Source organism: Manis pentadactyla, chromosome 4 (assembly GCF_030020395.1).
Source record: "Manis pentadactyla isolate mManPen7 chromosome 4, mManPen7.hap1, whole genome shotgun sequence".
NCBI classification, from domain to species: Eukaryota; Metazoa; Chordata; class Mammalia; order Pholidota; family Manidae; genus Manis; species Manis pentadactyla.
The window spans coordinates 43,910,059-43,937,644 of record NC_080022.1 but is presented as its reverse complement, the minus strand read 5'-3'; the positions used below and the strand labels follow the sequence as shown (position 1 = coordinate 43,937,644).

General features: G+C 47.2%; 1 protein-coding gene across 1 annotated transcript; it reads left to right on the top strand.

Moving 5' to 3' along the window:
- The first annotated feature begins 147 nt into the window (after window positions 1-147).
- On the top strand, window positions 148-27,281 carry LOC118925404 (NADH-cytochrome b5 reductase-like). Its single transcript, XM_057500227.1, has 7 exons — window positions 148-188; window positions 4,726-5,020; window positions 5,898-6,046; window positions 7,538-7,625; window positions 11,024-11,128; window positions 14,154-14,357; window positions 24,245-27,281. The coding sequence occupies exons 2-7, from the start codon at window positions 4,829-4,831 to the stop codon at window positions 24,446-24,448; spliced, it is 942 nt and encodes a 313-aa protein (XP_057356210.1). The 5' UTR covers window positions 148-188; window positions 4,726-4,828; the 3' UTR covers window positions 24,449-27,281.
- The last annotated feature ends 305 nt before the right edge of the window (window positions 27,282-27,586 follow it).

Sequence of the window (27,586 nt, the reverse complement as noted above, 5' to 3'; positions counted from 1 at the left end):
GGCTGGGCGCTGAGGCTCGCTTTATGAGTGGCAGCCACTCTAGCCAATCACAGTTAGGGCACCTTTGCTTTACCCCGCCTCTCATGCTGTTCTCATTTTCTCATTGGTGAGACGGGCTCGGTACTTCCCGCCTTCGCGGGAGAGGGCTGACCCTGGAGGAACTTCTGACGAGTGGCGCAGAAGTGTAGGTGAGTGCTCGTGGAACGGGCCGCGATGGGACTAGAAGAGCACCGGGACTCCAAACCTAAGTTGACGGCAACTTTGGCTGTTTACGAGCTAGTGGAGCTTGGACAAAGCACTTCCATTTGAGCCTCAATGTCCCTCGCTATAAATATGGGGATAGAAATGCGTGTTAGGGCACCTGCCGGCGCTCAGCATGGAGTGGATGCGCTGACGTTTCTTTTCTTGTCTAAGCACTTCTCTTTGCTGTGGGCACTTTTACCATTGACCTTCTCCGGAGCCTGGGAGTGGCCCTGTCCACCACACCAGCTCGTACTGCATGCCTCTTACCCAGGGTCAAAGTGACCTATTTTCCTTCCTTTAACTCGGGATTTTCCCTTCCGCCTCCCAGAAGGAAGGCCAGGGTGATGAAGGTGTTCCTTTGCTTCTTGAGCAACACCACTTTATCAAATGCCTACTGTTAGTCAGGCACTGTGGTGAGCATCAGGTTTGTGCTGGTGATTAAAACGGGCTGTAGAGCTTACCTTACTGTGGTTGGAGATTCGGAAAGCAAGTAAACTAATAAGCAATTGCAACACACACATATACCGCCTACACCTTTGCCCTGGTTATTTTTCTCGTCAGCCTTTAACACTCTGCCCTGTTTGCCATTTTGGTCTTGTTTAATGACTTGTCTCTCCCACTAGAATATAAGTTCCATGAGTGCAGGGGTTTCTCTTCATTGCTGCATCTCCTGCACCCAGAACAGTACCTGGCACATGGTAAATATACGTTTAATGAAGGAAGACATGATAGAAACAAATCGGATACATGATAGAGAATGAAAATCAAAAGGTTCAGGGAGGGCCTCTGAGGAGAGATAAACTGTAAACAAAACTTGAAGAGTGGAGAGAGTCATCCAGGCTTAGGCAACATCCAGTGTGAAGGCCTGGCTTAAAGGTAGTGCTTAGACTGAAAAAGTGGAGTCTAAGAGGATGCATGAACCAGGTCTTTAAAATATATGACTAACAAGGCCAACTTCTCTATCAACTTCCAAAATACCGAGAAAGTGGGTTTTAAAACATGGAGAAGATACATTTAAGGCAAAGCCTGATAAGAAAAACCCGCACACTGAATATCAGCTTAGAGTTAACAGAGCTCTTTCACTGATCTCACTTGACCTCCCAAAAACTTGGGAGTAAGAAAACATGAAAAAGGGAACAAACTTCACTCATAATAAAAAGGGTTGAATTGATGTACCACCCTGCTAGGCTGCATGTTCTCTGAAGGGAGAGCCCATGTCCTGTTTACCCCTGCTGAATGCCTGCACCTAGCACTGTGCCTGGCTCCGGACCTTATTTGTAAACTGAATGAGCAGTCACCAATCACTGGAGCCTTCTATGTGCCTGTGCCTGGTGGTAGACTACAGAAAGAATAAGATGTCATCCTTGCCCTGGAGGGGGTCGCAGTCTGCTAAACCTTCCTGAAATCATAAAGCTTGTCAGCAGCAGAAACAAATTTTCTGAAACCAAAACCTTTCTACTGTAAGAGAAAGATTTATTGCACACAGAAGTACTGCCCTTCTAAAACCAATGATAGTAAGTGGTAAGAAAATCTGGACAAGTTCTGATCAGAAAGAACCTTGGGCACCAGGCAAGAAGATTGAATTCTGTCTATTAGGCAATGGGGAGCTGTTAAAGGTTGCTAAGTATAGGGGACTGGTGTGATCAGAGCTGGTGGCAGGCGTGATGACGGATGGTATAGGGAGAGACTAGGAGCACAGCCTTTGGGAGCATGAGAAGCTCCAGTGTAAATGGACAGAGGAGGCAGGAAAAGTAGAAATATCTTAAAGATAGGACTCTTGGCAGCTGATTGATAACCAAGAAGTGGAGCTTCTCTGTCCTCTGGCAGGCTTGGTGGTTAACCCTCTGCCCCTCCACAGACTTGGTTCACATCTTGATCCTAGCACTTTATGCATGAATGAAATTAGTGCCATTGGGAGGCTCCATGGTGCCCACAAAATTAAGTGACAGTTTGGCAAGTTAGGCCCCTGCTGTGTGCCAGCCCAGTGCCTGGCACTGGGCATTGGAGTTGAAGACCCCCCTGCACCTTGCTCTCCAGAAGCATGAAATCTAGTGAGAAAGATTACCAGCCGGGAGGCAGAAGAGACCCAGGTTTGAGTACTAACCTTATCACTTCTGGCCTCCTGACTCAGGCCTCATTTTCCCCTCTGTGAAATGAAGAAGGACATGGCCTCCCTTCATGTGGCTGTCAGGAAAACAGAGTGAGACAGTCCAGAGCACTTGCCATAGACTCTGGCCCAGTGAGTGACATCCATTATAATGGTTGCTATCTGTTTAGGGCTGACTGTCCCACTAGGCCAGTAGCTTCTTCAAGGCAAGGACGAATGTCACTCGCTTCTGCATCCCAGCACCTCATGCAGCAGCTCCTGCCCAGTGAGTGTCTGGCAGCAGTAATGGAGGAAATCAGGGACTAGAACTCTCAAAAGCAGTTGCATTTTAGAGGAGTGATATTTACATCAAGTAATGTTCTGTGACATCAGAATTCTCCTCAGTTCTGTTCTCAGATAAGAAGAAGGAAACACCCTCTTTTGCTTTGACTTACCTGTGGAATTTTTTAGAGAACTTTTTCCCCCTCTTAACATGTTCCTGTGTAACACAGGACACATTAATTAGTCTTTCTAACATTCAGTTTTCTCACTTATAAAATAGGTATGATACTACTACCTCAAGGGTAGTTGCAAAGATTAATGAAACAATTCATTACGTTGCTTGATGTGATGTTAAGGATACAGAAGCATTCAGTAAGCATTATCTGTTATCACATAGACTTTGTTTTACATTTTCAGGTTACCTGTGGAATTTTAAATGAATATTTCATCTTTAGATGAAATGATCAGGTCTATTTCTATATAAACTGTGGAGTTCCACATGTAAATATGGAGAACCTTGTAAGCCCCAAACTGCCCTGACAGAATCATCTGAAAATAAATCACTGCCATTTAACTTTCCCTCCCTGATCTGTCTTCTTCCAGACTATTCTTACCTAATAGCCCCCAGACTAAGCTCCCTTCCTCTCTTCCTTCTTTTCATGTAACAAATGTATCTTTAAATATTTAGTGTGCTGCTTCATAAAACAATTAAAAAATATTCTCTGACCTCAAGGAATTTATAATTCCAAAGAGGAGAAAGACATATAACCATGTAATTTCTGAACATAGTGTAACACGGTGAGGTTGATTCACTCACTTGAAGAAGTACTTCTTGGGCAGCTATGATGACCAGGGCTGAGCCAAGTGCAGAAAGTACTTGCAGGAGGGAATGAAGCCAAGCAGGCCTTCATAGAAGGCTCCAGCATGTGCCTGTTACCTTCCTCTACCCACTCGTCCCTCCCTTGGTGTCAAATTACCCAGATCTCTGTTTCCAGATTCGTGTACCTACACCTGTTTAATCCAGCTGACAACAAGATTTTACATTTGGATGGGCACTCAACATACATTAAACTGAACTTAGCATCTTTCCCCTCTTTCGTCTTTCCCTAAAGCTTTACTTCTTTTCTTGAGCCCATTGTCCACTCAGACTGAAGCCATGACATGTAGATGTCCCTTTAGCCCCTCTGCCCGCCTCACTTCCTCACTTCACACTGGTCTGTCTCTGTGTCCTGTTAATTACCCTTTTTGATATTTCTCTAGTTGACCCCTGTCTTATCATCCCCCTCAAAGCTGCCCTAGTCCAGGTCCTCTCAACTGGACCATCACAACCTCCTCTTCCTGTTTCCCTGTGGTTGAGGAATAATAGATTCTGAAAGCAGACTGGAGTTAAAATCTCAGTGCCACCACTTTAGGAGCTATGTGACTGGATTAAACCCCTCCAGACCCCAGTCCTCCCATCTATGAAATGATACCTGTACTGGCCTCGTTGTGAAAATAAATGAAATGCAGCACTTGGGCAGGTGACTCATCAATAATGCTGAGTGAGAGAAACCAGACATAGGAATGTGTTCATAGGATTCTGTCTATAAAAAAATAAAAACTGGGCAAAGCTGTAGTGGTTAAGGATGCAAACAAAAGTTGCAAAACTAAGGAAAAGCAAGGGGATGATTATGCCAAATTCAGGATGGTGGTTACCTGGAGGCTGGGGTGTGGGTGATGATCAGGAAGGGACACGTGTGAGTGGCTTCTGGGATGTTTGCAAGGTTCTTTTTACTTGACTAAGTGGTGATTACAAAGATGTTCTTTTACAACATTTTAATTTATTTTTAATACTGTATGTGCTGTACTTCATTATTTTTAATGTTTTTTAAATCAAAGAGATTTTCTATGTAAAGTACCTAACCAAGTACTCAGAGTACAGGAAGAGGCCAGGAAGACCTGGTTGCCAGCTCGAATTGCTGTGTCCTGTCAGCCTGCCTCCCCGCCAGGCAGCAGGTCCCAGGGCTGATCCGTCCTCATCCCCGTACTCATACAGGGCTTGGCACCCGCAGGTATCAGGGAGAATGGGGAGGAGAGAGATCACCAGAGTGTAAACCACTTTTTCCCTCTCCTAGGCCGGCAGGGGAGCAGGGCCTGGGCCCATGGCCTCACCGAGCCAGACCCGCTCTGGGAAGAGCACCCAGTTGTCCCTCCCAGGCTGCCGAAGACCCACTGACAATGGACAAGAGGGAGGAGGATGACAGTGAGGAGGCCTGGCTGCAGCTCCGGCCAGTGGAGCCCTTGCCCTCCCAGTGCTGTGGCAGTGGCTGCTCACCCTGTGTGTTCGACCTCTATCACCGAGACCTGGCAAGGTGGGAGGCAGCCCGAGCCAGCAAGAACAGGAGCCTGCTGAGTGGGGAGCAGTCACGGGTGAGGAAGGGCTGCTCCTCAGGCGAGAGGGCCAGCATGGCGGTCTACCGGCCTTGCAAAGTGTTCCTGATGCTCAGGGAAGCTTTCCCTGACCTGCACAGCACAGAGAAAGTGTGCTTAATGGAAGCAGACAGATCTGGGTTCAGAGTCTGAGCCTGAGCTGGGCATGGGGTGGTACCAGGAGTGAAATGGGTATGGGCATTTTATAGGAGAGAGATCTGGAGTCATGGCATGCAGAGAAGGCTTCCTGGAGGAGGTGGAGGTGTGATGGAATGTTAAAGGCAGTGAGCTGAGACTTCAAAGACATGAATTCAAGTCCCTGCCCATGGTGTGACCTTGGACAAGAAATCCACTACCACATAGGTCTCAGTTTCCCCACGTGTAATATAAGAATATCAGATCATCATTTAAAGCCCCATCCATTTCTAAATTCTGCAAATCTGGATTTTAGTAGGCTTGAAGGTATGAGTAAGTCATTCATACATTTTAGGTGAGTGTTCTGTACTAGAAGGCATAACTTGAGCAAATATAGGACTCCCAGGGTGTTGCTCCCAGGAGGCAGCAGGGTGTCCTTGGGAGGACAGAGAAATGCCTGGCATTTGATGAATGGGAGATAAAATGAGGCTTGAGGGTTGTCCATTGGGCCCTTGAGTGTCTAGCTAAGGAGCCTGCACTTTATCCTGGGGCTGAGGGGGCCATGGAAGTCTTCATAGCAGGGTGAGCCCCAGGTTAAGTGCACTGGCACTCTTAGAGCATGAAAGGGAAGTAAGGTGGAGCTACTATATTACACAGAAAACTTAGTGGACGAGATAGCTTCCCCTTGGCAGAGTGGGAAGGCTGCTTCTGGATGCTTGAGCCCAGCTTTTTCCTGTTGCAGAGCTGCTCCCCGAAGCTGAGCCCTGAGACCTTCCTAGCCTTCCGCATCAGTGCCATAGACAAACTCACTAAGGATACTTATCACGTGCGCTTCACACTGCCTGGAAACAGCCCACTTGGCCTGCGGCCTGGCCAGCACCTCATCCTACGGTACACTCAGGTAGCGGGAGGGCCAGACCTCTGCGGCCCTGCTCTGTTTGCTCGCCGTGTGGACTAGGGGAAACTTGCTTCATCTCTCTTAAGCCTCCATTTGTCACCTCAAAATAAACCTAGCAATATCTGATTTAGAGGGTTCTTGGGGTTGAACTAGATAATGCATTTTCATAACTACTACTAATAACAGTAACCAACAGTTTTATAGCACTCACCTATCCAAGGCGCAGTTCTTGTACTTACACATCTGAACTCATTTAATTCTCATACAGTCCTTAGTGGTAGGTACCATAATCATTCCTGAGAGGGAACGGAAATCAGGGAGGTTCAGTGACTCGCCCAAGGTCTCACATTCACAAAGTGTTGGAGCCAGGATTTGAAGGCAAGCAGTCTGGCTTTAGAGCCTGTGGTATTAACCTAGTATGGTTAACACCAACTGAGAGAAAAGACATTGTTATTAGGATAAGTGAGCTGTCCAGTATCGCACAGCTAATGAAGTGTGGGGCCAGGACTCAAGCCCAGACAGTCTGCCTCCTTCCTGTGTTACACTCTTCACCACTCCTCTGAAGTCCTTCTTCTTCCCAACCTAATTTTGCACTCCCCTCCCACCTAGATCCCCACCCCACCTGCCCAGGGAGAAGGCTCCTTGGGACCTCCAGGTGGAATTGTCTGCTAGATTATTTACACTGTGGGTCTGAGGCTCAGCAGAGAGATTCGAGCTGTAGATGTAGATATGGGAATCATTGGCATATATTTGGGACAGTGGAAAGAGGGAAGGGCAGAGGACCGAGCCCTGGCAATGCCAGTGTTTATGGTATTAGCAAGAGGAGGAGCCAGCAAAGGAGGAAAACCGGGAGAGAGAGCACATTACTGGTCACACTCTGGCCACTTGCCTCACACTGACCCCTGGTGTTTGTGCCCATCTTGTTCGGGCCTGTGGCCTGGCTGACAGTCCTTGAAGCCCACTTTTCCAGTGGGTGGGAGGAGCCACAGGGCAGGTCACAGACCCATGCAGCCTTCCATCTATAAACCAGGGAGGCTCAGAACTCCCTGCTCCTAGGCTGGCCCCTCTCCTCTGCCCTCTCTGTCACTCCAGTCCTAAGCTATGTCCTAACCCACGTGGCTGACCATGCCACTCCCCAAACTTCTTCTGGTGCTGCACAATGCCTCCCCAGTGGCATCATAACCCAAGGCCCCAGATTCCTTTCCCAACAAGTTTATCTCCCTCCCCTCCCCAATACTTGCCCCTTATTCCAGCCTCATGATCTACTCATCAGTCCCTGACTTGTCCCACATTATCCTACCTCTAAGCTTTCCCCCAGACTATTCCCTCTGCCTGGAATTACTGTCCTTATTTTGTCCCTCAGTGAGGACCACCTGGATGTCTGGGCCCCACCTTTACTTTCACCAGCCTGGCACAGAGTAGCTACCTGTAAGGGTTTGTTGAATGACTGGCTGACTGCTTGACTGAGTACTTCTCTTTTCTAGGGGGAAAGTAGATGACTTAGAAATTCAGAGAGCCTATACTCCCATCAGTCCTGCCAACGCAGAAGGTTACTTTGAAGTTTTAATCAAGGTAAGCTGGCCCACGTGGATGTGCTAAGATGCTGTGAACTGGACATTTGCCAGCGTGGTTGGGATGTGATGGGGAAGTTCTACCCATGTGGGAAAAGCCAGTGATCACATGGAGGGAGGTTGGCTTGAGGGAAGACTGGGGACAGTGAAGGAGGACTTCTCCCATCTTCTTCCCTGGGGAAGGAGGCTGCTGGGCACCAACAGAGGGCATATTCCTGACAGATTTTGTGAAAAGGAGACTCAGACTGAGAAAGCTGCTCCTCCTCACCTTCTTCCCTATCAATGCAGAGTGAGCATCAACCGCAGAGGAATGGGGATCCCAGTCACCTGGCACCTACTGTGTGCTGGGCACTGGGATCCAGAGATGAGCTAGACTGAGACAGTACAGTGTGATGGACACTGTAACAGCAGACCCCAGCCCAGCTCAGGGAAGGTAGGTTGCACTTCCCAGTGGAAGCTGTGAGTTGAGCTGTATGTTTGAGTTCAGGAGTGGGGACCTAGGGGGGAAATGTGGAAGGGATTTCTGAGTGCTGGGAGCAGCTTGTACAGTGGAAAGGAGGCCACATGATTTGTGTTCCACAGGATTTGGGAACTTAGTCCTGTGCCCTGGCATAGAGGCAGTATGCAGGCAAAAGGTGGGACACAGAGGGCCTTGTGGACCAAACTAACCTGAGGTCATCTTTCGGGGAGGTGGGCAGGATCCGAGGCATTGAGTTGGGCCTTGAAGGAGTACAAACTGGCAGTGGCAGGAAGTGGCGTTCCAGGCCCATGGGGACAGATAACCAAAGGCAGGGGGCAGTAAAACAGAACAGGATCTTGTGGAACCTGTAACCATTCTGAGTTGTGGACGGAGGGGTGCTTGTGGGGGCAGCCCAGGTGAGTGGGGAAGTTGGCAGAGATGAGATAAACAAAGAGGGCTGGGTACAAAACCCACAAGAGACCCAAGGAATTGGCACCAAAATGTATAAGAAGTCATGAAGGTCCAATTCTGTGTGGGAAAAAAATTACATTGAACTACATGATATTGCTGATACTCTAACATCTTTGCCTTAAAGATTAACAGTAGTTTCATATGGGTCAGCCTAATGTATATCTCTACCTCATCATTTCCCAAATGGAATCCTAGGACACCAGTATTTAATAACAGCTTTGTCATCCTTTATCTCACTTGTAGGACAGGAATTATTATCCCCTTTTCATTGATAAGCAAACTGAGGCCCCAGGAGGACCCAAGGCTTTGCAGCTAGTGAGACGTTTGGCTGTGAGTGAGCCCTGGCCTCTGACTCCAAGACCTCAGCGCTGCCTCTGGCTCTTGCCCGCCCCGCCTGCCCTGGGCGCCGGAGTGTTTATTCCCTCACACATAAGCTTGGATGGGATCCCTTCTCCACACAACTGTTTGTCTGAGAGATTCCACAAATCCTCTCCAAATGGCCTGCATCCCCAAGCTGCTCGTCTGGGTGTGTTTCTGTTGAAAGGATAAGCCTGGAGACAGTTCTTCAGGGCAGCTGGATCTCTCCCAGCTGCAAGACTGATTTTCTCCTTCGTTTACAGGAAAGCCTCTCTTTAGAGAGATGCTTAATTATCCCTAAGCTGCTAGCTGGGAAGATGTCTTTGCAATTGGGAAGGCAGGCGGGTTTTTTAGGTTTACCTTCGCAGGTGGGAAGGAGGAGCTCCCCGTTCTCAGGTACCTTCTGGCCATCAGGCACTGCTTCTAGCTCTTTTTTTTTTTTCCATTATCTCCTTTTAACCTTATAACAACCCTGCAGAGTAGATCATATTATCCCCACTTTACAGATAAAGAAACTGAAGCTCAGAGAGATGATGTCATTGTGCCAAGGCCTCTTGGGTAATATGATCCAAGTCAAAGAACGGTTCAGTTTAAGTTCTGTTTAACAATGTGTATTGAGCCAGTCTGTCTGTGGGTGCTGGAGACACGGAAGTGCTGTCTGTCTGCGCCATAAGGCCTCGAAGGCCACAGCTGAGGCTGTGCCTCCCTGAGACCGGCGCCAGAAAACAAGGTGTGCTCTGAGACAGCCTCTAGCAAGTTAGGAGGAAAACTGTAGCCTCCTTCCCAGACCCCTTCTAGGTGAGACAAGGACTTCCCATGCTTTATGCATATGGTGCTCAACCAAGTCAGAGATGGCTGTGGGTAATTAGAAGCATGTCTGATAATCAAAGCCCAGTGTCTCCTTCAAGCCTGGTTAAAAATCTCCTTCCAAACACTGTTCCAGTCCTGTCTGCCAGTGCTTTCCCCTTCCCCTTCCCCTCTTGTGTTACTTGCTATTCCCAGAACATGACCTAGGCTCTCCTACCCCTGACCACGCCACACCTGATGCTCAGAATCCTCTCTGCCCTTCTACTCCCACCCCCAGTGATGAATGCAGTCTGGGCTAGCTTTAAAGATCCAGCTCAAGTGCTTCCTCCTCCAGGAAGCCATCCTTGATCCTACTCCATTGGTAGTAATTGCACTTCCTCAAGGCTCTCTTAGCACTCTGTTCTCATGGGCTATTAGGTAGTTTCTACCCTATGTGTCTGAGACTTAAGTCACTTCTATATCGTGACCTTCTTAAGGCTTGATTCTGGATTAATTGATTCATTCATTCATTTCAGGTAATTATTAAGTCTCTTCCATGGTGTTTAGGCACTGGCTGCCTTCCTGGAGCTTAAGATTCAGTGGTCTCCCCTGCAGCCCCAGTGTCGTGCCTGGCACAGAATTGGCAGGCCCCCAGTGGAAGAATCCTCTCCACAACTTCCATTTTTATCACCCAGCCAGAAGACAGTGATGAGTAATGTAGACATTGAAAATGAGTGGCCTACAAACTGACTCTAGCCCTTAAGTATATTTGGTTTTGGCCTGCACAGTGTTTTAAAATTTAGGATTAATTGCTGTCATTTAAAAATGGGAGATTTAACATAAAAATATGGATTTCCTTCCCCTCTTGGAAAATCAGATCTGGCATCATCAACCTCATAAACTCCATACTGGAGTCTGCAAAGGGACTTCCTCCTTTAGAAGGAGCATTCACTCACCAATTTACCACAGTCCCGCCGCTCTTTCTTATTTCCCTGACACTGAGACTGGGTGTTAATTGCCATTAATCTTCTAAAGTTATATTACCTGCATGACCCCTGTAGTTATTTGGGTTTGAGATCTCTGTAGTTAAGGCTGTAGGTCCTGTGAATTCTCGTCCCAGCCTCGCCATTTCCCTTCTGTGCAAGCTTCTGGGCCTCATCTGAAAATTGGAAATGATAGCGCCAACTTTGTGGGACAATGTGGATTAAACGAGATAACATAGGAAAAGCACTTAGCATGCAGGAAGGACTCCGTGTCAACGACCGCTGTGGTCTGCCGGGCAGTATGTGCCTGTCCCATCGAGGTCTCCTTGTGTTTGCCCCCAGTGCTACCCGACTGGGCTGATGGCCCGGTATGTCGAGTCCTGGAGAGCAGGAGACACAGCTTTCTGGCGAGGACCTTTCGGAGGCTTCATTTATAAGCCAAACCAGGTCAGTATGGGCACACTAACTCCTCAGTAGACCCCTCCCAGGTTGGCCTTGAGATCTGCGGTTTTCATGTTTTAGGCCATAAAATCTTACTGTGCCATTCTTTCTGAACCCAACCCCAACCCCAAGGGAGGAGATGGAATAGGCACTAATAAAGAAAACTGCATGCCTATCTTCTAGAACTGTCCATGGCTGCCCATTGCTTAGAAAATCCAAACTCGTGTACGTGGTTTTGGGGGTCCCTACTGGCCCTCAGATAGCTTTCCAGTTTCATATTCCAGGTGCAAGACAGGCGACCACTCCCTGAATATGCGCAATGGCCTGCTGCTTGGGAGCCTGTTCCCAGCCCAAAGGCTCTTCCCCTCATCTTTCCAGCATATCCTGCCCTGACGTTCCCAGGAAGACTTAATGATTTATCATCAGTTGGTGTGTATCTGGAAAGCAGTTTGGAAGTATGTTCCAAGAATCTTAAGAATCTTCAAATCCTTTAACCCAGTAATTCCACTTTTAGAAGTCCAAATGTTGACTCCTGGGCACATGTTCATTGCTGCTTTATTTATAAGAGCAAGAAATTGGAGACAACTGAATATCCAGTAACAGGGGAACACTTAAGTACAGATACTTGATAGAATATAACCCTGGATTTTAAAATTGTTCGTAAATGATATTATATCCTTATGCTGTAAGATCAAGTGACAAACACTAGGTACAAAGCTGAATATACAACAGGTGGGGAAAAGTTAAAATGCACAGAAAAAAATACGAAAATAAATACAATGAAATGTTAACAGCTCTGGTTGGTAGAATTATGGATTATTTTTATTTTCTTCATTATATGTTCCAGATTATCCACAATGAACACCTATTACCTTTATAATTAGGGAACAAAGCAAAACAAAAACAAATGGAAAAGAATGAATCATTCCTTCCTCTCCATTTTTTTTGTTTAATTTAAAAACAGCTTTTAAGTTTTTTTCCCTTATTAAAAATACAGTACATGTTCATTACCAAAAAAAAAAATCAGCAGATATAGAGGCAAAAAGAAGAAAGTAACACTGTAGCCCATCTATCCAAATAAACCAGCTTTACTGCCTTGGTGTATATCTTTCAAATCCTGTTCCACACTTGGAAATGCATACAGGCACATGCACACACACATATGTGTGTATAATAATAATATCAAATACATACATGGCACCTGATTATTAGCACTTGCCATGTAGTAACTCATTCAGTTCTCACAACAGCTCCTACGAGCTGCTACCCCTGTTTTACAGATATGTGGTGTGCATATATTAATGCTCTTCTACAGTGTACTGCTGGTGCAGTCATGTTCAGCCTGCATTTTAGCTGTTGGTGTCCTTATGTCCCCCATGCTCTTGAGAGCATGGATTAGGAATGGTTCCTGTTTCCTCCCAACTTAGAGAGGGCACCTGATGAATGTTGTATTGACCACCTTTCCTGGGTGGAGCCTCTTCTGCATCCATAGGCCACCACTAGAAAGCCCCTGTACTTCCTTCCTAGGGAGGTTGTAGGGCCCAGCAGTGAGGAAGAAGAGATGGCGTCTCACATGTGAGCATTTGGCTGCTGACACTGCGGCCAAGCTCGGCTGTGCTTCCGTGAGGACGCTGGGGTGCTCTGGCCCTCTTCCCAGCCATCTCACTGCTCTGTAGTCCTCTTCATTGCAGGGGGCTCTCATGTCAGCTCTGAGACAGGCACATCAGCACCTGTGCATTTATTCCACAGACATTCATGAGCATCCACCCAGAGCCACAGATGGACTAGACAAGGCCACTGTCCTCCAGAAGCTCAGTCTGATGGGGAGGCAACAGTACAGCATGACCAGTGTTGTGAGGAGGTGCACAGAGGGCTTTGGGAACACAAAGGATGCTTGCCTGCCCCTGGCTCGGGGAAGGCTTCCCAGAGGAGAGTTGGAGCGGTGCTGGGGGAAAAAGGAGCCTGGCAGGCTGAAGAGCGGCAGGCTAGGGGAGCCCCAGCACAGGGCAGGATGTGTGACCTGTACTTAGGGCTCGGAGAGGGGAGGAACTGCAGCTGCATTGATCCACACCAGGCACTTTATGGTATCTCATTTAATCCTCACAACAGTTCTGAGATAGGAGCTGCAATGGGCAGGTGCTCTTATGTTTTTACTAGTTAAGAAACCAAAGTTCAGAGAAGTGAACGAACTTTCCCAGACCATGTGGCTTGGGATTTATACCCACGTCTGTGACTCCTGACCTCAAGGAAGTGTTTCATGCAGCAGTGTGATGTGCAGTGGTGGTCAATACAGCGAGTGAAAACTCAGACTGCATTCACAGAGGTCTAACCTCTAGAATGAGGAAGGTGAATACCTCACTGCATAGGTTAGGCACTAACCTTTAAATTTCTGACCATGAAGAGCATTGCCTCTCTGTAAGAGACCCATAGCCAGGAAAGGGGTTTTATGAGGACAGGGTGATGGAGCAGCGACCTCTTGGGGTGGAAATGCACTTTCATTGTATAGCTCTTTCATACCAGTCCTGTGCTAGGCACTTAGGTATAGTATCTCATTTAGTCTAAAGCAGAGCAGACTCAGGGGTTCAAGCTGGGGCCCTCAGATCTGTGCAGGGCTTCCCAGAAGCAGAGGAAGCAGCCCAGAGGTTTTGAAGTCCTCCCTGGCAAGGGGAGTCAGCCTGTAATAGAGCAAATCGCCTTGGGAGGTAGTGGGCTACCTGTCAGCTGAAGTGTATAATCAGTCCATGAGATGCTTAGGAAGGCACCCAAACCACTTGCAGGGTGGGCTTCACTGTTTTACATTTTCTTTCAGTACCCAGATTCCATTTCTGTGACACAGACCTCACAAACTACAGACTTTCACAAGCAAGGGTGGCTTCCTGGTGGAGGTAGAGGGGGAAGCTCAGTCAGGCAGGACACCCAGGAAGAGCATGCCATGCAGCTGAAGCAAGCCCAAGAGAAGGCCTTGTGGTGGGTGGGTGGGTGAGACCCTCCCAACGCGCCCTGTCATATGTATGCCGCTACTCCTCCCCAGCACGGTGAGCTCCTCATGTTGGCTGCAGGCACTGGCCTGGCCCCCATGGTGCCCATCCTCCAGAGCATCACAGACAACGCAGACGATGAGACCTTCGTCACCCTGGTCAGCTGCTTCAAGACCTTTGAGGACATCTATCTGAAAACCTTCCTGCAGGAGCAGGCCCATTTCTGGAACATCCGTACCTTCTTTGTCCTCAGCCAGGTGAGCCCAAGGTGGTGACTTCCTTCCTTGACTGAGAGTCATGTCCCCTTCAGCTGTTCTGAGGACCTGCTGTGGCCTCCCTGCTCCATGCCATAATAATAATCCCTGCCACTGGTGGAACCCCTACCATGTGCCTGGCAAGGAAGGCAGGTATTGTCACGTTCATTATGCAGATGAGGAAACCGAGGCTCAGAGAGCTGAAGGTGCCAGCCCACATCCTGCTGGCCGAAGGGGTGAAGCCAGGGTTTGAGCCTCGCATCTGATTCCAGAGCTCCAGCTCTCACCCATGGTGCCTGCTGCCTGTCCGCCCTCTGGCATCATCTTTTGCTGAGGGCCTGTTTGTGGAGTCCGTGGGCCAGGCCACAGACATCCTCAAGGCTGTGATAACCTTCTCGAAACAGGGACATGTCTGGATCACCACCCTCTCCTCAGCACTTAGCACAGTGCCAGTCACAGAGAAGGCATGTACTCTGTCAACGATGGATGGCAGGAACAGGATCTGAGGGTACTACATTTATTAGGGTCCCTACCTGACTGTATGGGAGAAAAGCTGCTTTCAAACTCTCCGCTCTACAGACACGTTACCTGGAAGCCTCTCTCTGATTCGGCATCCCCTCCATTCACTCAGGCCACTCTTCCCAGCACCCTGCACCCGGGGCCACAGAACAGGTGGAGTGTCTCCCCCTCATCTCAGGCCAGGCCCCTGGCTGTCTTTTTTCACTTGCCTTCCCCTGGTCTTAGTTTTATTTCTTCACTGTAACCCCTGGGTTTGGATCCCCTACTAGGGCCTCCACTCTGTTCTCTATTGCTCAGGGTCCTCTGCATGGCCCTCCACTGTGGAGCACCCTTCTCATCAGTTTGCTCTTTGAGGCAGCTTTAGAGTGTCCCTAAAGACTTATGTGAACTTTGACATTGTAGCTGGGTGTGGGGTATCAGGAAACTGGGTTTCCCCTCCCAGTACCAAAGAGCCTGAGATCCCCAGGGGCCAGGGGCTGGGGGCCTGTCCATGGGGCAGAATGCTCAGTACAAGAGCATCAGAAGGATCGTGCTTGGTGAGCATTAGTAGCAGCATGAGGTGCCCAAAGCAGAGGAATGAAGCAGAAGACTCATGTGCCAGCCAGGGCACCAGCTGGCCCTGCCTGAGTGCCAGGGCAGGGAAGGTGGGAGGAGTAGCCGGAAGGCAGGTACCTGGCCGAGTCACCTCGGCCTGCTTTCCTGTTCCCTGATTACATGCCAGGTGCCAGGGATACAAAAATGAAGATGGCCTGTTCTGTGCCCTCCGGGTACTCACCTGTATATGGGGAGACAGCCAGCCACAGGATGGCAGACAGCGGCGGCTCCCTTTCATGGAACACTTCCCTGTGCCTGGCGCTGTTCTGAGCACTTTATGTGTGTTGTCTTTCAATCCCACTGCAATCTTGGTGGAGAGCTAGGTGTGACCCTGGGTGGTCCTGCTGCAAAGGCCATGCTCATCGGTGTGAGACAGCATGGGGATAGGGTGCTGTGGAGGGTATTCATGCAGCAAGCAGGGAGAGCTCCATGGGGGAGATGGCGTTTGAGCCTGGGGTTGAGGTAGAGTTAAATTTCATCAGCAATAAAGTGCCTTCAGCCCTGGGCCAGGGCTTGATGATGCCGGTGACCTGGGGTCTAGCAGGTAAGTGGGCTGGCCATCACTGGCAGGGGCAGATAAGGGGCAGTGGAGTGGGAGGTGCCTCCTGGCCAGCTACGCTCCCTTGCCTCAGGATGCTCCCTCTCCTGCCTGGCTGCAGTGACAGCATCCTCCAAGGTCTTTCTGGTCCAGCCACCCCTTGCCAATTTGTCCTTCATCTGGTAGGCAGAAGGGCAGCTCTGGTCACACCACCATCCTGCTTTCAGCCCTTCCCTGCTCGCTGCTACTCTCAGGATGGAGTCTGAGCCCTCGCAGCTGCGTCAGTCTCTGTGGTCTCATGTCCCCATGCGCCCTCCCTGCTGCCCTGGTGTCACTGGTCTGCTCATGCAAGTGCGCTGGGCTTCTCTGGCTGCTGAGCCTTTGCTCATGCTGTTCCCTTGCCAGGAACACTTTCCCCCACTTCTTCACCTGACACTACCCATCCCTCACATCTGTCTGCTGCAGTGTAATTCCATCCTAGAAGCTGTCTTAGAGCCTCCAGGCTGGCACAGATGTTTCTGTGTCATAGGCTGGGCTCTCCTGCACACCACCCACCCCACTGCACCATCATTGCTTATGGTCTTCGCCCCCCCACCTGAGCAGCAGCCAGACCCAGCACCTCTCTGTGCAGTTGGGGTGAGCTGAGCCAAACATGAGTAACCTGAGGGAACCGGGGAGTGGGAAGGAAAGCCCAGGCCAGCAGGACCTGCCAGTCCATGCTTTCCAGGGCCCATTGGGTGAGTCGGGGTGTGGAGGAAGTGTGGGAAGATACAGATCGGTGGAGAGGATGCCTGTCAGCAGCACACAGCTGTCCCCGGTGCAGTTGGGTGAACCCGATGGGGCCCTGTGAGTACACCTGGGAATGGAGCCCACGGAGCCTCTCGCAGGGGTTTCCCCACCCCCGTGCACTCATCACATAGCTCAGAAAGGCCCTGGTCACTCAGCCAGGCAGCAGCGACAGATCTGGATCCTGACCCACCCTCCTCTCTCCATCCTGTGTCTGCCTGGCTCCAGGAACTAGATGCTCACCTTAACAGGGTCTGCAGAGGTGATGGTACTGTTCTGTTTTTTTTTTTTCTTTGGATGCTGGTTACATGGTTCCATCTCTTTGCTAGAATTACTTGTAGACTTTTCTATACGTATGTTCTACTTCAATAAAACATTTACATAAAGAAAATAGAAGAAATTCCTCCAAGTCAGCAAGAGGTGGAGCTTTTCTCTTGTGCTTTGAGGACAAAAGCCACAAACTAAGGCTAGAGGGGCAGGAAGAAAGGAGCCTGGGCCCTTTGGGCACCGAACACCCCATAGTACTACTTCCAGCCTTTTTACATGGGAGAAATAAGCCCCTCTGTTTAAGGCACTCGCTCTGGGACCTCTGACACACACAGCCAGAATGAGGCCAGAAACCTTGTCTGTAGGGCTGCTGCCATACCCACTGTGCCACGCTCAGTGCCGGGACAGAGTGACCATTCAGCACATGTTTAACAAGTGAATGGAAAACTTAAATTAACAAAAATTATGCTCTGAGGATGAAGTGTTGGATTACCTTGGAAAGACGCTGGAAGACACGTAATCTTGGGGAGAAACTGTTCCCCACAGAGTGACAGGAGCAGCGGCCCCTGGAAGTCACTGAGAGAGGGTGAGGCCTGAGGTCCGGTCCTGCCACTGCCCCTGCCTCGCTGTGTACCCCGGAGGATGTCCCTCCTCTGCCCTGTGCCTCACGAGTTGTAGAAGGATGGCTACCCACCCACAGGCTTGTGAGGGTGATCTGAGTCCCAGCATGAGGAAGTGCCTGGCCCCTGGCAGGGCTAGGTGAAGGTTGCCTTCCCACTCCCTGCCTCAGTTTCTTCATTTGGCAAAGGACTGCTTGCTGCATGAACTCTGAAGGCACCCCCAGTAGTCACCCCACTATTTCCTTCTTTTTTTTAATTAATTTTTTTATTAAGGTTTCACATGGAAAACATTGTGGTTACTACATTCCCCCATATTGTCAAGTCCCCACCACATACCCCATTACAGTCACTGTCCATCAGCATAGTAAGATGCCACAGAGTCACTACTTGTCTTCTCTGTGCTACACAGTCTTTCCAATGACCCCCCCACACTATGTGTGCCAATCATAATGCCTCTCAATCCCCTTCTCCCTCCTACCCCGCCCAACCTCTCCCACTCCTCCCCTTTGATAACTGCTTGTCTGTTCTTGGAGTCTGTGAGTCTGCTGCTGTTTTGTTCCTTCAGTTTTGCTTTGTTGTTACACTCCACTAATGAGGAAAATCATTTGGTACTTGTCTTTCTCCGCCTGGCTTAGTTCACTGACCATAATACCCTCTAGCTCCATCCATGTTGTTGCAAATGGTAGGATTTGTTTTCTTCTTATGGCAAATAATATTCCATTGTGTATATGTACCACATCTTCTTTATCCATTCATCTACTGATAGACACTTAGGTTGCTTCCATATCTTGGCTATTATAAATAGTGCTGCAATAAACAACATAGGGGTGCATATGTCTTTTTGACTCTGAGATCTTGTTTTCTTTGGGTAAATTCCTGAGTGGAATTCCTGGGTCAAATGGTATTTCTATTTTTAATTTTTTGAGGAACCTCCATATTGCTTTGCACAATGGTTGAACTAATTTACATTCCCACCAGCAGTGTAGGAGGGTTCCCCTTTCTCCACATCCTTGCCAGCATTTGTTGTTCCTTGTCTTTTGGATGTCGGTCATCCTAAATGGTGTGAGGTGATATCTCATTGTGGTTTTAATTTGCATTTCCCTGATAATTACCAATGTGGAGCATCTTTGCATGTGCCTGTTGGCCATCTGAATTTCTTCTTTGGAGAAGTGTCTGTTCATATCCTTCGCCCATTTTTGAATCGGGTTATTTGCTTTTTGGGTGTTGAAGCATGTGAGGTCTTTATATATTTTGAATGTTAACCCCTTGTCAGATATGTCATTTACAAATATATTCTCCCATACTGTAGGGTGACTTTTTGTTCTGCTGATGGTGTCCTTTGCTGTACAGAAGCTTTTAGCATGATGTAGGCCCATTTGTTCGTTGTTTATTTTGTATCCCTTGCCTGAGGAGATATGTTCAGGAAAAAGTTGCTGGTGTTTATATTCAAGAGATTTTTGCCTATGTCTTCTTCTAAAAGTTTTATGGTTTCATGATTTACATTCAGGTCTTTGATCCATTTTGAGTTTACTTTTGTGTATGGGATTAGACAATAATCCAGTTTTATTCTCTTGCATGTAGCTGTCCAGTTTTGACAACACAGTTGTTGAAGAGGCTGTCACTTCCCCATTGTATATCCATGGCTCTTTTATCATATATTAATTGACCATATGTGCTTGGGTTTATATCTGGGCTCTCTAGTCTGTCCCATCGGTCTATGGGTCTGTTCTTGTGCCAGTACCAAATTGTCTTGATTACTGTGGCTTTGTAGTAGAGCTTGAAGTTGGGGAGCATAATTTCCCCTGCTTTATTCTTCCTTCTCAGGATTGCTTTGGCTATTTGTGGTCTTTTGTGGTTCCATATGAATTTTAGAACTATTTGTTCTAGTTTTTGAAGAATGCTGTTGGTATTTTGATAGGGATTGCATTGAATCTGTAGATTGCTATAGGCAGGATGGCCATTTTGACAATATTAATTCTTCCTATCCATGAGCACGGGATGTATTTCCATTTATTGGTATCTTCTTTAATTTCTCTCATGAGTGTCTTGTAGTTTTAAGGGTATTGGTCTTTCACCTCCTTGGTTAGGTTTATTCCTAGGTATTTTATTCTTTTGGATGCAATTGTGAATGGAATTGTTTTCCTGATTTCTCTTTCTGCTAGTTCATTGGTAGTGTATAGGAATTCAACAGATTTCTGTGTATTAATTTTGTATCCTGCAACTTTGCTGAATTCAGATATTAGTTCTAGTAGTTTTGGGGTGGATTCTTTAGGGCTTTTTATGTACAATATCATGTCAACTGCAAACAGTGACAGTTTGACTTCTTCCTTGCCAATCTGGATGCCTTTTATTTCTTCGTATTGTCAAATTGCCATGGCTAGGACCTCCAGTACTATGTTGAATAAAAGTAGGGAGAGTGGGCATCCTTGTCTTGTTGCCAATCTTAAAGGAAAAGCTTTCAGCCTTTCGCTGTTAAGTATAATGTTGGCTATGGGTCTGTCATATATGGCCTTTATTATGTTGGGATACTTGCCCACTATACTCATTTTGTTGAGAGTTTTTAACAGGAATGGATGTTAAATTTTGCCAAATGCTTTTTCAGCATCTATGGAAATGATCATATGATTTTTATCCTTCTTTTTGTTGATGTGGTCTATGAGGTTGATGGATTTTCAAATATTGTACCATCCTTGCATCCCTGGAATAAATCCTACTTGATCATGATGGATGATCTTTTTGATGTATTTTTGAATTCAGTTTGCTAATATTTTGTTGAGTATTTTTGTTCTATGAGCATCTATGTTCATCAGGGATATTGGTCTGTCGTTTTCCTTTTTTGTGGTGTCTTTGCCTGGTTTTGATATTAGAGTGATGCTGGCCTCATAGAATGAGTTTGGAAGTATTCCCTCCTCTTCTACGTTTTGGAAAACTTTAAGGAGAATGCATATTAGGTCAACACTAAATGTTTGGTAAAATTCAGCAGTGAAGCCATCTGGTCCATGGTTTTTGTTCTTGGGTAGTTTTTTGATTACCAATTCAATTTTGTTGCTGGTAATTGGTCTGTTCAGATATTCTGCTTCTTCCTGGGTCAGCCTTGGAAGGTTGTATTTTTCTAGAAGGTTGTCCATTTCTTCTACGTTATCCAATTTGTTAGCATACAGTTTTTCATAGTGTTCTCTAATAATTCTTTGTATTTCTGTGGTGTCCATTATGATTTTTCCTTTCTCATTGCTGATTCTGTTTATGTGTATAGACTCTCTTTTTTTCTTGGTAAGTCTGGCTACTTTGTTTATTTTCTCAAAGAACCAGCTCCTGGTTTCATTGATTCTTTCTATTGTTTTATTCTTCTTAATTTTATTTATTTATACCTTGATCTTTATTATGTCCCTCCTTGTATTGACTTTGGGCCTCGTTTGTTCTTCTTTTTCTAGTTTCATTAATTGTGAGTTTAGACTGATCATATGGGATTGTTCTTCTTTCCTGAGGTAAGCCTGTATTGCAATATACTTCCTTCTTTGCAGGGCCTTCGCTGTGTCCCACAGACTTTGCAGTGTTATTATTGTCATTTGTCTCCATATATTGCTTGATTTCTGTTTTTATTTGATCATTGATCCATTGATTATTTAGGAGCATGTTGTTAAGCCTCTGTGTGTTTGTGTGATTTTTTTTTCTTTGCATAATTTATTTCTAGTTTCATACCTTTGTGGTCTCAGAAGCTGGTTGGTACAATTTCAGTATTTCTGAATTTACTAAGGCTCTTTTTGTGGCCTAGTATATGATCTGTTCTTGAAAATGTTTCATGTACACTTGAGAATAATGTGTATCCTGCTGCTTTGGGGCAGAGTGTTCTGTAGATGTCTGTTAGGTCCATCTGTTCTAATGTGTTGTTCAGTGCCTCTATCTCCTTACTTATTTTCTATCTGTTTGATCTGTCCTTTGGAATGGTGGGTTGAAGTCCCCTAAAATGAATGCATTGCATTCTATTTCCCCCTTTAATTCTCTTAGTATTTGTTTTACATATGTAAGTGTTCCTGTGTTGGATGCATAGATATTTATAATGGTTATATCCTCTTGTTGGACTGACTCCTTTATCATTATGCAATGTCCTTCTTTGTCTCTTGTTACTTTCTTTGTTTTGAAGTCTGTTTTGTCTGATACAAGTACTGCAACTCCTGCTTTTTTTCCCCTACTAGTTGCATGAAATATCTTTTTCCATCCCTTCGCTTTTAGTCTTTGCATATCTTTGGGTTTGAAGTGAGTCCCTTGTAGGCAGCATATAGATGGGTCTTGTTTTTTTTATCCATTCGTAACTCTATGTCTTTTGATTGGTGCATTCAGACCATTTACATTTAGGGTGATTATAGATAGATATGTACTTATTGCCATTGCAGGCTTTAGATTCGTGGTTACCAAAGGTTCAAGAGTAGCTTCTTTACTATCTAACAGTCTAACTTAACTTAATTAGTATGCTATTACAAACACAGTCTAAAGATTCTTTTTTTTTTTCTCCTTTTTCTTCCTCCTCCATTCTTTATATATTAGGCATTATATTCTGTACCCTTTGTGTATCCCTTGACTGACTTTGGGGGTAGTTGATTTAATTTTGCATTTGCTTAGTAATTAATTGGTCTACTTCCTTTATTGTGGTTTTATTTTCTATGGTAACAGTCATTTAGCCTTAGGAACACTTCCATCTATAGGAGCCCCTTCAAAATACACTATAGAGATGATGTTTTTTGGGAGTTAATACTCTCAACTTTAGCTTATCTGGAAATTATTTAATCCCTCCTTCAAATTTAAATGACAATCTTGCTGGGTGGAGTATTCTTGGTTCAAGGCCCTTCTGTTTCATTACATTAAATATATCATGCCATTCTCTTCTGGCCTGTAAGGTTTCTGTTGAGAAGTCTGATGACAGCCTGATGGGTTTTCCTTTGTATGTGATCTTTTTTCTCTCTGGCTGCTTTTAATACTCTTTCCTTATCATTGATCTTTGCCATTTTAATTATTATTAAATAATAAAATTGGTGTTGTCTTCCTTATCTCTTGTGTTGGGAGATCTGTGCACCTCCATGGCCTGAGAGAATATATCCTTCCCCCGATTGGGGATGTTTACAGCAATTACCTCCTCAAAGATACTTTCTATCCTTTTTTCTCTCTCTTCTTCTTCTCATACCCTTATATGCAAATATTGTTCTGTTTGGATTGGTCACACAGTTCTCTTAATACTCTTTCATTCCTAGAGATCCTTTTTCTCTCTTTGCCTCAGCTTCTTTGTATTCCTCTTCTCTAATTTCTGTTTCATTTACTGTCTCCTCTACTTCATCTACTCTCCTTTTAAATCCCTCCATTGTATGTTTCATTTCAGATACTGTATTTTTCAAAGTTTCTATCTCTTTCTTGAATTGCTTCCTGTGGTCTTGAATATTTTTCTATAGCTCCGTGATGTTAATGACTTTTATTTTGAAGTCTTTTTCAGGAATATTAGGGATTTCATTTTCACTTGGCCCTCTTTCTGGTGATTGTGGGTTTTGGTTTGTTCTAGGTTCTTTTGATATTTTGTATTTCTAGAAATAACTTGGCAAAGGTGGCGCCCTCTAGTGCCTAGAAGCTCTACTCTCTGGAACTGCTCAGCCCCTGGAGCAATGTAGGGGGTTGCAGGCGAGCGGCGCTGGTGCCTGTCAGGGAGAAAATAGCTCTTTCCTGCTTCCTGGCTGCAGTGCCTGCCTCCACTGCCCGGGCCAGAGGGCTGAGCATGCAAGGAGGAGTCTCTATGCTATGCCCCTGTAGCTGTCATAGGTGGGGCTGCCCTCTGGGTGGCCTGGCGCGATGGTGGGGGCAGCCAGTTTGCAAACTGATGCCAGCCGGGAGGAAGGAGCGGCAAGCTGTGTATCACGGTGGGGGGCCTTGGAGCTGCATTGCCAGACAGGGGGATGGAGTACCTGAAGCTCCTGAAAGTCCCTATCCTGGGAACAAGCTGCACTGAGTGCACCTGGACAATTTTGTCCACTGTCCTTTCTCCTGAGCAGCAAACTCTGTGCAATCCTTGCCCCTTTAGCAGCCCTCTAGCTGTTGGGAAGTCTCTCAGAGTGCCCGCCTTTTGTCCCAGACCAGCCAGTTGTGGGTATCTTTTCTCCACAAGTGGCTGGAATTTCAGTCTTTCCAAGTTTACCGCCTGTCTTAGCTTTCCAACCCCACTAATCTCCAGAGCACCATGTAATGTAGGTTCGTGCACCCAGAGCAGATCTCTAGGGCTGGATGTTCAGCAGTCTTAGGCCTCCACCCCCACCTTGCTCTGTTTCTCTTCCTCCTGCCAGTGAGCTTGGGTGAGGGAAGGGCTTGGGTCATGCTGGATTGTGGCTTTGATACTCTACTCTTTCTGGTGAGGTCTGCTCTTTTCCCCAGGTGTAGACAGTCTGGTGCAGCCTTCTTTCCGGTTGCTCTTTCAGGATTAGCTGTATTTGCTATATTTTCAAATTATATGTGGTTTGGGGAGGAGGTTTCTGTCTCACCTCTCATGCCGCCATCTTTAATCCCTCTCCACTATTTATTTCTCTTTGTCCCAGGAGAACTTCCCAGAGCAGCTTCCCTGGAGTTACCGGGAGAAAACCCATTTTGGCCGCCTGGCCCAGGACCTGATTGAAGAGCTGGTCAGCTCCTGCCGGAGAAAGCCATTTGCATTGGTCTGTGGCTCAGCTGAGTTTACCAAGGACATGGCCAGGTGCTTGCTATGTGCAGGTGTGACCGAGGACTCCTACTTCCTCTTCTAACCCTGGCCTCCCTCCCAAAATCCAGGCCAGGGGCCTGCCTCTGTGACATGAGAAGAAGCACAGGCTGGAATCAGAAGACATGGAGTCCAGGCCTAGCAGCACTGCTGACATTTCAGTGACCCTGGTGAAAGTCTTTACCACGCATGCCTCCATTTCTCATCTACCCTGTGAGATTACTGACTCCCTCAGATAGGCATACTGCTGTGAGCCCCTGGGAGGGGAGTAACCAGCCTGGAGTCAGGGAGGATGCCCTAGAGGAAGCCGGACCTATGCTGAGTGCTAGGGCTGTAGGCATTCACAGAAGGAAGGACGGGAGGAGCTCCCCTGGTTCTTCAGGTGAGAGGGTTGTGGGGAGGGGGGGCCAGAGCCTCCCTCTGGGCCCTGCTGTGTAATGCCTATACCAAAGCCTGTTTTCCCTGGAAAGTGTGCGTCTCTGCTATGGCCTCAGTGCTGGCTCTGATGAGGTGCTTGTTAGTGATTAGGAAATGACCAAGGGGGCAGCTCAGAGATCTTTGGAGGAGGAACTTGCCTTATGTACCTCCAGTGCCACGAACCTGACACACACGGTCTTAGGTTCCGTGACCTGACCATGTTCTCAGAGGGAGGTGGGGTCCTGGATTACCTTTATTTTGTATTGGTCCCCCAGCCTTTCCTCTTCCGAAAGGCTTTACTCTCAGTCTCCCATCCCTGGCTTCAGAGGCTGGCCTAGAGTCCTTTCCTCAACAAAAGAGGCATGGAAGCAAACGCCCCTGCCTCCTGCAGGCAGCCAGCTCAGCCCTGCCTTCAGCTCAGGCGCCCTGGTGACAGTTGCTATGGAGATCTAAAGATAGAGCAGGAGTCAGGAGACCTGGGTCCTTCTCCCTGCTCTGCCAACTGAGCGGCTGCTGACTCCATCCACACCCGACTCCCGTTTCCCCCCACCCCTTCCATCCTGCATGGGGCATACCTTCCCCATGGAACCCTGCACTCCTGGGCAGCACGCTGTAGTTAATGAATTCTGCTTTTCACAGCCTGGGCCCCAGTGTGCCATATCAGCTCAGGCTGGCTACAAGCACTCCCAGAATCAGAATATCAAGCCATGGAATCTCAGAATCAAGGAACCATAGAATCTTAAAGTTAGAGTTTTACAGCATAGAATCATCGGCCTCATCATATCAGAGATTAAAATTAAGGCCTCCAGAAAGCATCCAGGCTAACAGACTCATATAAATGGGGAAACCAAGGCCCTGTGACATTAAGTGACTTGCCCAAGTGGGCAAGTGCCCCGCATGGCAGGGCCAGTGCCAGAACCCCTGTGCTGAGTTCTGTACCAGTTGTTTTCAAATGGTTCCACAGGACTCAAGGGTTCCTGGCATGGCAGCAGTAAAGGGGTGGCCAGATGGATTTCCAGGGCTCCCTTCAACCAGAGAAGCTCTATTTTTATTCCATTTATATATTGGGGCTTGGAGCCATTTTCATTTGCAAAATGGTTTTTTTGCACCACCCAAAAAGTTGCAACAAATCTCCATGCTGTGCTTCAATAAATAATCATGACAAGCAGCTGGGGGATGGTGCCAAAGGTTTCATACCATGTCCCCGGGCAGAATTCCATGGTCCCATAGATGTCGGGAATATTGCCTGTGACCCTCACCAAGAATCGTATGCACATGGGCATGGTAAAGGCTTTAAAAAAAAAAACAGCTTTTTTCATTTGATTTAACCCAGAGTTTCCCAAACTTATTTACAGAACTTTTCTATGCACTAAAATCTTGGAGCCAGCATTCCATGGACTGTGCTTTTAGAAACGCTGACCTGTTGCACAGCCTCTTTTAAGCATAGTGTCACAAGAGGGAAGGCCCTGCACTGAGCGTCAGAGGCCCCGGGCAGGCCATGTGACTCCTTCACCTCACCTGTGACTTAAGCAAGACGCTTTTCCTCTCTCAGGGCCTGTGACATCTGGGCACCTTCTCCCACTCTTCCTCTCCCTCAGTGTGTCCTGTTGATTCTGTTCACCAGTGTTCCCTGAGGTCCTGCTATGAGCCGGACTCCGTTCCCAGCACCAAGGAATCAGCAGTGAACAAGGCAGACACGGTGCTGGTGCGCTCCATCAGGGAGCACATAGCCCGGCAGGGAGGGCTACAATCAAACTTGTGGTCCTAAAAGGGTTGAATGTTCTAAACAGTAAAGCGCAGAGTGTGAGGAGCGTGGATGGCAAGGGCTTTTAGCCTAGCCGAGGGGAAGGAGGCCTTCCAAGGCAGTGCTCACACTCATAGTGCTGAGGGTACCTAGTGATGGGGTGCAGAGTGGGGGCATTCTTGGATGTCTGTCTTTGTTCTGTTTTAGCTATTTCATGTTTAGGTATTCAATAAGACCACTCAGTGATCACCAACAGCCCCTCTGCCCTAGAATGTCCCTCCCCTTCTCACTCCATGTGGGACCCATGGAGTCTGGATACTGACAGGGTCTCCTTTGGGACACTGGTGAGGACCCAGCCATGCCCTTGGTTCCAGGACACCAAAAGGGCTCATATTGTCCAGAAACTTGGGAGCTCGTGGCTGGGTGCTGTGCCTCGAAGGTGACTGAGCCCAAGAAGAGGGCCAGTTGGGATGCGTGAAGACAGACCTCTTTGAGTTGGCAGGGAGGTTCCTGTCAGCTGGCCCATTGCTCTCAGCCTTCCTGATGACGCGCCTGCTGCGTATCAGGGGAGGTGTGCTGTTGGGGTGACGGTGACGGAAATGACAGCTGCTGCAGTCCAGCCCTCACCTCACCGGGGTCGGCCTGCACCACTTCAGGAGTCCCCTCCCAGCCTCCGGCCTTTCCCCCCACACCCTACTCTGTACAGCAGTCAAACCATTTTTTTTTTTTTAATTTATTTTTTAAATAATTATTTTTTATTGAAGGGTAGTTGACACACAGTATTACATTACATGAGTTTCAAGTGTACAACACAGTGGTAGAACATTTATATACATAATTCTAGGTTCCAGCTATCACCCTACCAGGCTGTTACAATATCTTGACTATATTCCTTATGCTATACATTACATCCCGGTTACTTATTTATTTTACCATTGGAAGTCTGTCCTTTTTTTTTTTTTTTTTTTTTTGTGAGGGCATCTCTCATATTTATTGATCAAATGGTTGTTAACGACAATAAAA

What these genes read in the sequence shown, in the direction of transcription:
- LOC118925404 (XM_057500227.1), top strand. Translation starts at nt 4,829, where the DNA reads ATGGACAAGAGGGAGGAGGATGACAGTGAGGAGGCCTGGCTGCAGCTC. An exon ending in ACTTTGAAGTTTTAATCAAG is followed by an intron (nt 7,626 to 11,023) that starts GTAAGCTGGCCC and finishes GTTTGCCCCCAG; the next exon opens with TGCTACCCGACTGGGCTGAT. An exon ending in TCATTTATAAGCCAAACCAG is followed by an intron (nt 11,129 to 14,153) that starts GTCAGTATGGGC and finishes ACTCCTCCCCAG; the next exon opens with CACGGTGAGCTCCTCATGTT.